Raw genomic sequence first — 11,555 nt, forward strand, 5'->3', positions numbered from 1 at the left:
CCGGTGTCATCATGACGGCCCTATTACCGGGGTAATGGGGATAACTCATTTGTGAGTTTGTTTGCTATGCTCTGGTGAGCTCAAGGTGTAACTCCTTGAATCGTCTGCACTCCCGCAGGGGATGGCTAGGCTTGATGTTGACCTGTTCGTCTTTGTAAACATGGAACGGGCAAGAGGCCATCAACTGCTGAGAAAGCGTAGGTTGGCCTCCCTTGCGTCGCCACTGAGGTTTAGGCTCGCGGATTTTGCCGCTGCGGTCACCCTCCACGTGGGAAGTGGCTGCGATGAAATCAGGTGAGGCTAGTTCTTCGTGCGTGCGACCCTTTCGTTTCCTTCGTCTCTCGAGGCACGATCGGTACTGCTAATTGGGGATCGACCTCGTTCATTGCGAACTGAGTCCTCTCCATCCGCCCATCAATTGGCAATTTCCGTCAGATATCCGATGGTAGAGGGTCGAATGCGACCCAATTCTTCTTTGAGCTCGACTCGACAAAGACCTCGTTTGAATGCGTGTATGGCGCTTTCATATGAGATTTCTTCGGAGGTGTGCTTCGAGTTGGTCCATCGCTAGATATAGGAGCGGATAGACTCTCCCTCGTACTGAACGAACGACCGGAGTTGTGCGAGGGACATTGGTCGTTTATACGTGGCTTTGAAATTGCGCGTAAAAGCTCGTACCAGCTCGTCCCACGAAGTGAGCTCGCCATCGCGCAAGCTGTTTAACCAGGTGCGAGGCGGACCCCTGAGCTAGAGTTGAAGATACTGCATAGCGGTGGTTCGAGTTCCACCTTGGCATTGAACCCCGGTGAGGTAGTCCTCCAACAGGATCTGGGCTCCTGCGTTCCATCATATTTGACTAGGTCAGAAGGTGGCCTGACATTTCTTGGCATCCTAGTTCGGCGAATCCGACGACTGAAGCATGGCGCTCCACACGCTTCGTGGTCTGAATCAGGAGAGTCCTCCCTGCAGCTAGCTAGGCGGCTATCGACTCGCCAAGGAGATTGACTCCTTCTGTGAGGGTTTTGCTCGCGCTCGTTTTGATCCGAGTCGGGCAATCGGCGATCATGCTGAGGCTCCCCATCCTCGTGAGGCAGGGTGGTCAGATTTTGCTTGATACACGAAGCTCCCGCTTTAGCTAATCCCTTAAGGATTTGCTCGCGGACGCGCCAGCGCAGGTCATTGTCGGGCAGTGGGATTGACTGTAAATAAGTACTCGCAGCTCGGAGTGCCTCTTCAGTAATCCCAAGTGTCGCCTCGCTGCGATCATCAGCTGATAGGAAGCTTGAGGAGAGATCGTGAACCGCGTGTGTTCTGTCTTCCTTGGGTAGTTTATGGAAACGGGACCCGCGATGGGCGTTTCGAAGAAGGGAGCGCTTCTGCCCAAAGTGTCAGATGACTCCGGCCGAACCTTTATGGACGCTTGAAGATTCTCCTCTATCTTCGTAAGTTTGTCAGCTTCGAGCTTTTGTTGCTTAACAAACTCTTCTTTTTCTTTAACCAAGTTGAAGCAGTTACTGGCCAAGGAGTTCGCATATAATTCCAACTCTGCAGGAGTTGGATCGTCCATGAGGACTCCCGAGTCAAGGGCTGCATGAACCCGCGACTTCTCCGCTGCCGGATTCCCACTTTGCGGGTTTACGATCATATCCCCAGTCGAAGGAGTTGAGGTGACAGGGTTTGTCATGAAGACTTGGGCAATGGCGCACTTGGGCGCAAGGTCGCTGCTGTCATGGCAGCCTTCTTGTTCTGGGCAGTCGCCAGCGTTGCTTGGGACGGGGCTTTCTGCGCAACAAGGCGAATTGGCTTCGACCTCGGGGGGAGTCTCGAGGGAGTCTAGGCGACTTGTATCTAAATTGGGAGTCTCCTCTTGGCTCCCCCTCCTGATCCTTTATATATGCAGGAACTCAGGTCTCAGGTAGTGTCCAAGTCGGTTACAATGAGGAGATATACTCTAATTAACCTTTCTTATCTTGAGTCGCAAGATTTGACATGTAGACTCCTGAAATCGAAGTAGGATTTCTTGTGGGGCCCCAGCTGGGCTGTACCGGGTATACTCGACTCGAATATGTGGTTAGTCATAACCACGTCACTCGCTCTCTTTCTTTTTTCCTTCCGGAAGAACTTTAGTATTTTCGTTGTGTGTTAGAGTGCAGGTCAGAGCTGATATTCACTCGGTTAGTGAGCATCGCTTGTTCCGGATGTAGCAAAGTCTAACGACTAACAAGTGAAACAAAGTTACCAGGATGGCATTGCTTCGAGCGTGGTGTCGAGATTGCTTGGTGCCTTCCCTATTCCCCAACGCCAACCAACCATCGGACCATAAAAGGTGCTATTGCTATCAGCATCCGCCTAAATTGGAGGAAAACAAACAATCGCAAGCTCTGGTAAAATAGTTCTAGCTGTGCCGAAGGTTATCCGGAGAAGTCCGCGTGATTCATTAATGATCACACCTGACCACAACAAGGAGGCCTCTGTGATAAGTCGCTATTAGAAAAGAAATAGTCATTTCTTGATCGATTCGAGAGGTGATTTCATTCCACAGTGACAATTCATGTTCTTCGTCTAGCAAAGCCAATACCACAAGGTTATGCCATGGGGGATGGATAAAAGTAAATTGCGACGGATCGTTTCTGGAGGATTTAGGCAGTGGTGGTTGGGACGCGATTCTGCAGTGCAGGGTTGTGATGGCACAATGCTGGCGAGTGGGGCGGGTAATCTGCCTTGTGTGTTGAATCCCTTCCAGGCGGAAGCTGTGGCTGCAATCAGGGGTATTGAGATGGCAATTTCAAAAGGGCTCCAGCGTGTGATCCTGGAGACCCCTCTACTACTCCAAATCTCTTTGCTGCAGCTATGATTATTGAAGAAATTAAGCTGCTTTTTGTGTGACATTTTATCTCTGTCAAAGTTTCTTCCTGTAATAGATCCTGTAATTCTGTTGCCCATGGACTGGCATCGCTGGGCAGATCCTTACCCCTGGGAACCTCTGCATGTAGAGGGTACTCATGCTGATGTAATGTTCTTAGCGGCGAGCGACTTAGCTTCGTATACTAGTTAATGCAAGTTTGCATTCCAAAAAAGAAGAAAATAAGCCAATACCACAAGACAAGGCAATAAGATCCAGTCCAAAATTGGAGCACCCAGCTGGACAATAAAATCAGGTAAACAAAACACTGGGCAAATTATAATGTTCCCCTAAAAAAAACCTGGACAATAAAATCTGCTAAACAAAAAAGTGGGCAACAATTATGTTTACCTAAAAAAGCTGGACAATAATAATGCAACTTTGTTTAACTTGATTTCCCCGTCCTACTAGCTACTAGGCCTACACGCATGTTACATTGCAATGCTTGTGGGAATTCAGAGACGGTTTACTGTATCTCCTCCATGACAAGACGGTTCTCAAATGTTACAGGCACAGCAAAGTTGCTTTCTGAGGACAAGTATACATGATAAGACAAACAAAAATGTTCTACAGTTCCTATTTACAGTTTCATTGACCTTGATACGAATAGTCCAAATGTGGTCGATCTACCATCAGTAGCCTCCATTCAAATCCAGCACACAAATTGCAGCAGCAGCATGGTGTGGTAATACCGGTTCAATTATTTGCACACTGCGCTTCTGGGGTAAAAGGAGGGTATTAGTTAAAGGTGAGCAAATGGAAATTCAGAAGGATATACTAACAGTGAGATTTGAAACACGATGAATTACAGATATTGCAATGGTACACTGAGGATATGCTAGACAAACTTGGAACTATCTGTTCAGTACCAAGCCAGGGAAAAAGATGGAAGCAGTAGCACACCTCAGGGCTCAGGCAGCCTAGTGGTCATGTGAGAGATCTGCCTGCCCATTCGCGATCTCTCCGCTTTAGCTTTGCTTGCATCTTGTTGAACTTTTCTTTTCCTTTCTCCAGAAGAGGATCGACCACTACATAATCATTTGGATCATCTCTCCTAGTCATTCCGTCCTGTAAAGATCATATTTCATTTCATGCATCTATTTCCCCTGTATGTGTGCAGAGAAAGGAAGAGTAAGGACAAGGGAGAGTGTGAGCCTACCTTCGAAGATTCAGGTTCGAAAGCCAGACGGTTGGTATGCCACCCTTTGTAGTCCTCACCGTCTTCAGACTTTGATTCCATGTCAGCAGGTGTATTCTTAAGAAAGGATGCCTTGAACTTCTGTAGCTTTGCTAAAGTCTAACAAGAAAAATCATTCTGTAAGAAACTCTTGGGCACTCAGCTTGAAGAACTAAAATAGGCAGCTGGGATGCCAGTTGGAATACGAATGCGTAGGATCTATCTTGGCATGGCACAGTGGAAATCATAACAAAATAGAAAAAATAATACCTCCTCTTCACGGCCTTGGAGGCTGCGCTTTCTCTGTTTCTTCAAATGTTTCTCTTGCTCAGCTGGATTTAGCAGCTGCAAATTAGCATCTCCCCTGGACCTCCTTTCAGTACTGGCTTCAGAGCCAATACCTTTTTTCTTCAAGGATAGTTTCCTCGACTTTGATAGCTCATTGTCCTGATCATCATCGCCGTCGTCGTCATCACTCCTGTGGGCCATTAAATTGTTAATAGCTTCAGGAAGAACTGTTGGGTTAAATTATCTACACGGTACTGTTTAAAAGTTCAGTGTGTTTCAGACATGCTAACAAACAAGGGAGTGAGGGACTCAGTCTTCTAGTGTCCACATGATATAGATATAAGAAAGATACTGCAAGTTTAAATTAGCATTTTCTATATTCAATACATTGTACCCCTGCTCTGACCAAGTGCATATAGTTGCACAGTGTGCAAACATAAAGTACTTGTAAGTTATAATAATGGCAATGTATTGAAAATTAAAGAGACCATTTCTAATTATAATTAAGAGAATTTTACAAGATAAAAAAACACTTGCATAACTCTGTCATTCAGAATGCTGATGTTCTGTTCCTGAATAATAGCTTATTGCCAATTACCAAATATGTATAGAGGCAAGTGGTACCAGAATTACCAACTGAGTTTTCAGACAATCATCACTTAACAATGGATAAATAAAGAGGTCGGAACTAAAAGACCAGACAGGAATGCTACTGGATGTTGTTCACAAGAATAGATATATTATGGACATTGAGCACATCACATGAAAGCCAAAAAACCTTTGAAACAAAAAAAAAATCTATCGTCACTAATAAATGTTGCAAAAGACGGTCATGGCACTTAGGGAACAATGATAAGGAACATATAGACATGTTGGACAGGACCTGCGAGCTGGTAACTCCTTATCCTTCCGACGTGATTTATCTGTACAAAAGAGGGGGGAAATAAACAAGTCAGTTCTCCAACTTATATGACACAATCATGTGTCGTCAGTCCAAAACTATAAAAGTAGCTGCAGGAAATTACATAATCGTGTCCCTCATTAAGTCTGTCCATAGTAGAGTATATGGCTGAACAGAAGAGTTCCGAATTTGGAGAATGATTGTCTTGAAAGAAATAGGAACAACACGTTACCTGTCTTGGAAGTTTCACTATGCCGGATATCTCCAAGCTCTCTACGTTTTTTCAAAATCCGTGAACGCATCCTGTTGTCAAAATCCTCCTCGTTCTCGTCATCAGGAGAAAGATCATTTTCTGAATCATGCTCTACCTCTCTCGAGTCCACTTTCTTCGAGATTAAAGCCTCCCTGATAGATAGAACAGTTTCATTTTTTTTTTCCTCTTGCTCCTTGGACTGCAAGGTTGCACCAAGCACAACGGTGTTAGCATTTGACAGGGTCTAAAATTATCCAATACTATGCAAGCAGTGCTTGCCAGAGTATAAGGAACCTGACTAGAGTACACATCCTATACCAAATCAAGGCGGAAAAGTGTATTTGACTAATAAGCTGTGTATGACGGAAACATGCCGTTAGAACTAAAACAAATAAGCTTGACAAAGTAGGAACGATGGCACCACGGATTCCAGGTCAGATGGTAGACACACTAATACGGCAGAATGTCATGGCTGCCAGCTGGATAAGGCCTCTTCCTGTTGTTAGTGTGATATGTTTGCTAGAGAAGGATTGGTTAACCTGTGAGAAAACTAACCAGTTGTTCAACCTGTGGTTCCACTTTAAGAAAACGGGGATCATCCAGCACATCATGGATACTCTTTATTTTGTCCTTCACAAAAGAACCTGCCTCATTCTCCTCCTCTTCTACTTCATCTCCAAATGAGAGCACATTAAGTTGCCTGTAGGATGCATGGAACACGTAGAAATAAATACAACATCACTACCCTATCTTTTAAATAGGTCCCAACATGCAGCTCACATACTTAACAGCTTTCTTCTTTGGTTTTCCCTCAGCATCAGCCTTGGCAGCAGGCTGTATTTTCTTGAGTTGCCTCGGAACAATATCATCGAATGGGTTCCAGAGTACCTATAGAAGCACAACACATGTAACAAGTCAGCAACTAGTTGGGCTTCACAGACAATATAAGAAAGAAAGAAAAAAAAATGTCATCACATAAGTACCGGAACAAATGGATGATCATCAAATAAATGAGGGAAAAGCTACCTCGACTGAAAGAATTTTCTGTGGGTGCACAGGTCGATCATCCTTATCAGTCTCAATATCAGCCAAGGCCAGAAGGTTGAAAATAGAATCACCAGTGACCTGGACGAGCACATATTCACACAGACAATCAGAACGAACAAATTTGTTACATGAAGAGATGCACAATTACGACAGTCAAGCAAGACAATGTACCTTCCCGAAAATAGTATTCTTCTTATCAAGCCAGTCACAGCGGTCAAGGGTAATAAAGAACTGGCTTCCGTTTGAATGAGGAGAGCCAGCATTGGCGCACGCCAGTAAACCCCTGTGATTAAACCTCAAACGTGAATGGAACTCGTCAGCAAATGGGGCCCCATAGATGCTCTCACCTCCTGCAGTTTGATATCAAACAATCATCAGCTTTCAATTCAAAGCACAGCAAATCCACCAGTCAGGCTTATGGCTCAATACGAGAGTTAACCGACCTCGAGTTAACCAGACACAAGATTCTAAATTTTGAGTCACCAATCAGTAATTTCATCCAGAATCCACGATTCAGTTTGGGCAAAAGCCGGCAGTGAAATCTGGAATTAGAAACCCTAGATAGGTCTGCTTAGGGTTTAGGGTCTCACCGGTGCCGGAGCCGGTGGGGTCGCCGCCTTGGATGAGGAAGGACTTGATGACGCGGTGGAAGAGAGTCCCGTCGTAGTAGCCCTCGAGGCAGAGCTGAACGAAGTTGCGCGTGGCCTTGGGAGCCTCCTTGGCCCACAGCTCGATGTCGATCGGGCCGGCAGTCGTCTGCACCACCACCTTCCCCTTCGTCGGCGGTTCCAGCACGTACACCGACGACATCTTGCCGGCCTCCTTTTCGCCGCCGCCGCCCGCCGCCGAGACGCTCGCGCTCCGGCAGGTCGGCCTCTCTCGACGTTTGTGGTTCGGTTGGTCCGGTTCGTCTGGTCGTGGTTGGGTCGAACCCGTCGTTCCGGAACCGGCGACATGTGGGTCCTCTGGTGTACGTCTCCGCTTCCAGCAGAAAGGCGTCGGACTTGTTTACGTGTGCGGAAAACGTAATTTGAGGGTCTGCTGCTAGCCTGCTGCCTGCTAGCGGTAGCACCTTTAGTGCTCTGATTTATTAATACTACTAATAAGAGCATCACCGACGCAGGCGCTTAAAGGCAGTGCTTAAGAAAAAACCCAGGTTTATTTCAGTTTATTTTGTCACGTCAGCTGGACGGAGTGCTTGAAGGAGGCTCGATGTGCTAGCTTTTGCTTCGACTCTTACCCGGTGCCTTCGAAAAAAACTGCCGTCGAGTGCTCCACACGGTGCTCTGCCCCTGGCTTCGCTGCTTGCTCCTGCGGCCCGACGACCTGCTTTCTTCTTTCCTCTCCTTGTCCATGGGGACCGAGACCACGACTCCACGAGCAGCAGCAGCCTTGAGTGGAGCTGCGGCGGCGGCGCGAGAGCAGCAGGCACGGAGGGGAGCGGCGGCGCAGCACCAGGCGCGGAGGGGAGCCGCGGCGGCGCGAGCGGCAGCAGTAGTCACGGAGGAGACCAGCGGCGGCGGCGTGAGTGGCAGCAGCAGTCGCAGAGGGGAGCAGAGGAAGCGACTAGGAGCCGGAGGCGCAGCTAGACGCCTCGAACGAGCTGGAGGTGGAGGCGCAGCAAGCTGCACACCTTGGACGAGCGGGTGAGCTGCGTCTGGGACGAGCAGGGGTGAAGGCGCAGCTATTCGGCGAGCTGGGGGCGGAGGCACAGCAAGCCGGCGAGCTCGAATCCCGGACGAGTTGGGGGCGGAGGTGCATCTAGCCTGTGAGGTCCATGCCAAAGACGAGCTAGAAGATGCAGGCCGAGCCAAATTTTTTTTAATGGAGCACTTGTGCATTGTACAACAAAGGTGTCCGAGTGAATGCTACAAAAATGCTCGCACTAATTAATCATCTGTCTAGACTTCTCAACATTGAAGTAAATTAATTTTAGATAGGTGTTTAGTGATATGGCAAGGCTCTTTTTCTTTAAGCACCGTGTACAAGCACCTTGCATTGAAGATGTTCTAAGTGTGTACGTGATGTCCCATAATATTTAACATCTATTTCAAGTTTCATTTCTCTTTGTGTAAGTATTCTAAATTCTTGTCGTGGTTTAGTTCAAATTTGAACTAAAATGAATGTCGCCAAACAAGCAACAAGCAATATAAACAATGGAATGAACATTCAACTATTTATTTCTGCAAAAAGTGCATTCTCCCAACGGGTTGTCACAGTCTTTACAAGGGGCCTAAATTTTTATCCACAACTAACCACTTCATATTTGACCATGCCAGCTCCAGTTGGTCCCGGAGGTCACACTACCCTCCCTAAGGGCCTGACCACAGATATGGCAATCTAGTGGATGGTTCATCAACAAGATGTCCATGACTCTCCCTTGCCTTTTTTGGGGTCGGCGTCTGTTTTAATCTTCATCCCTAAATGAAGATGCCCCTAGGTTAGAAACTCATACATATCTTAAATAAAATTGGCACACCTACATAGCTTAGCTCCTTAATGGGTTCATTGGCGTTGTGTTGTAATCATGAACTGAGTTTTTTTGTTTTCTTATGTTCTTGCTTTGCCCCTCAGGTTTCCTTCTGGGAATATATTTAGGTGGGGATTCTCCCCCCCCCCCCTCCCCGATCTCTCAAAAAAAAACTGGCACACCGGACCAATCATTCAGTACACCAATAACCACTAACTAAGTTGGGCTTCCAAGCAATTCATTTTTACTTCCATAGAAGAACAAGGCATGTTTCTACAAATTAGAAGGGAGAAAGTGACCAAAACTAAGCTTACTCTGCCTTTATAAAATTGTGCTTGACGTTCATGAGGACCTATTGTCACAACAAGGGAAGACGAGGGACTGCGGTGACAGCGCAGCGGGGCAACGGAGGTGCGGTTAGCGGCGCTGGGAAGGCCAGCATCGGGGAGGGCAGTGTATATGTGGGCTGCGACCATGAGAGCGCCAGAGATGGCGGCGGAGACGGGGCCTGCCGGTGGAGGGGAGGCAAGCGCGAAACCCTAGTTGAGAGAGGGAAAGAGAGAACCCTAGCTTGCCATAATTAGCAAGTGAGGAGGTGGGGAGAACAGAGGAACGTACGTGGGCCGTTTGATCTGCGCGTATGGATCGGATTTTATTTTCTTGCCAAGTTGGTGCCAGTACATATACAAATACAGATACGTATTTATAAGTAGTACAGATACAAACTAGTGGACTGGTTCTGGCCGACGCACGTGCCCAGTCCAATCCACAGCCAAAACCTTGCCTCTCTCTTGATCATTTGTGTACCTTGGCTACAGATTTCTCAAGACGACGCTCATCTACTGATCATAGAGCCCGTTCCAGAAAGTGTGAATGATCGGACTCGACAATGCCTACGTCGTGAGAAAAAAAATGGAGACCGCAGGACGTATTGGCTTGATTACCCGACCCAAATAACATACACATTCGACAATATCTACAGTACATTGTGCTTCAGATCGCTCTTTACAATCGGATTAAACATTCTTTCTAGAGTTTCTTCTGTAATTTACTTGTAGGGGGCACACGAGCCTGCAATAGTGAGCTAAGGGAAGAGATGCCATCAGTAGGAAGCCTCCAGGCAGGCACTACGCCTAGCTGATGTTGTTTGGAAGAAGTGAAGAACAAGTACAAGTGTGATTCTATGATCACTGACACAGCCTGGAATACCGACATCATGCCGGAATGCAGTCAAGAGCAACTTCTAGAACCATATACAAGCAAACAGAACTCTCATTAGAACCCATTGAAATCACACATACGAGCAACTGGAGGCTGTAGTTATGCACTTACTCTGACGATCATCGATCTCGAAGTGATACTGCCAGGCTGGACCATGCCATCAAATCATGACGGACTCACCATGGCTGACTTCAGTGCAACACAAGATCAAATCGACCAAAAACCATATCATCTCGTGTGCAGCATGCTGCGCAAGATCAAAATGACGGTTGGATCATCTCATCCCTTGTGTATCATCGGCTCTAGACAGCTAGAACAATGTGTAATCCCCTGTTTCGTTGATTAACGAAACTCTCTTTACTCCAAAAAAAAAAGTTGATTGAGGACGTACATACACTGCAGTTAAATTCAGGTTGGTGGCAAAGCAGCAGCGGTAGCAACAGTAGTTGTTTGGTCTAACTGCAGGGAGAATGAACGTGTTAATTATTATACATCAACGATTATACATCAACGGGCTATCAGTTACAGTTCCTCAGGAACCTCCCTACATCGTCCATCGGTACATACTTTTGAATAGATGATTTCTAGAAGATAGAATTCAAAACAAAGTTCTGAACTCTGTAAAACAGTTGACCATGGGGAAAAACATGGCAGAAGCAAATAAAGAAACTGAATTGGCAACGATATTAGAAGCAAAACAAAATTCTGAACTCTGCAGACTTACAAGTGATCTCGACGACGTCCTGACCTGTAGATGCTGCAGGAAGGTCACATGGCTGCTGCAGAAGCCTCATTAGACCTCAGGTCTTATCAATCAGCTAGAAGATCTGGCAGTCTAAGTCCGGTAGAGGCTTCGGGCTGTAGTGATGCTGAAGGGCCATGGTCGACTGTGCTGATGCGCTCTCTCCACTGCACTGCAAGATCAAATCGACTAAAACCATAAGCATCTAATCTCATCTCCAGCACGCAGCAAAGTGGTTTATAATGCAGAGCGAACCTAATCCTTTTTTTCTTCCAGGAACTCGATGCTTTGGAATCTGCAAAATTGCTTGAGTGATAATTGCCGAAGTGTAAGCAGACCACAGGAGGGTGACACAAGATGGTTGAAAACAGATACCCTACTTAAGTTCAGGTCGGCGTAGTGCAGCAGCAGTGGCAACAGTACTAGTACTGTCCTATCTGCTGGGAGACTGGACACATGTTAGCAAGGATCTACAGCATCCATCAGTGCATACTTTCACACAGAATAATGGATAATTTCCAGAAGTAAGATAAAGTTTAACAAGCACACGTAAT

The 11,555-nt window shown here is 46.5% G+C and overlaps 1 protein-coding gene and 1 long non-coding RNA gene across 3 annotated transcripts; both read right to left on the reverse strand.

Annotated features, from left to right (window-relative positions):
* Positions 1-3,171: 3,171 nt before the first annotated feature.
* Positions 3,172-7,499, reverse strand: LOC100822540 (peptidyl-prolyl cis-trans isomerase CYP57). The gene is made up of 11 exons (XM_003569211.4): positions 7,159-7,499; positions 6,740-6,918; positions 6,548-6,646; positions 6,306-6,409; positions 6,077-6,221; positions 5,501-5,720; positions 5,251-5,290; positions 4,350-4,557; positions 4,062-4,199; positions 3,806-3,970; positions 3,172-3,621 (listed from the first exon to the last, which is right to left on the reverse strand). The coding sequence occupies exons 1-10, from the start codon at positions 7,376-7,378 to the stop codon at positions 3,830-3,832; spliced, it is 1,494 nt and encodes a 497-aa protein (XP_003569259.1). The 5' UTR covers positions 7,379-7,499; the 3' UTR covers positions 3,172-3,621; positions 3,806-3,829.
* A 2,445-nt stretch (positions 7,500-9,944) lies between these two features.
* LOC112270990 lies at positions 9,945-11,372 on the reverse strand. Of its 2 annotated transcripts, XR_002963741.1 has the most exons (4): positions 11,257-11,372; positions 10,984-11,173; positions 10,371-10,718; positions 9,945-10,281 (listed from the first exon to the last, which is right to left on the reverse strand). It is a non-coding gene; the product is annotated as an uncharacterized LOC112270990 (long non-coding RNA). The 2 variants fall into 2 exon arrangements; XR_002963740.1 differs by lacking the exon at positions 11,257-11,372 and having other exon boundaries at positions 10,984-11,191.
* Positions 11,373-11,555: the final 183 nt, after the last annotated feature.

Source organism: Brachypodium distachyon, chromosome 2 (assembly GCF_000005505.3).
Source record: "Brachypodium distachyon strain Bd21 chromosome 2, Brachypodium_distachyon_v3.0, whole genome shotgun sequence".
Lineage (NCBI taxonomy): Eukaryota > Viridiplantae > Streptophyta > Magnoliopsida > Poales > Poaceae > Brachypodium > Brachypodium distachyon.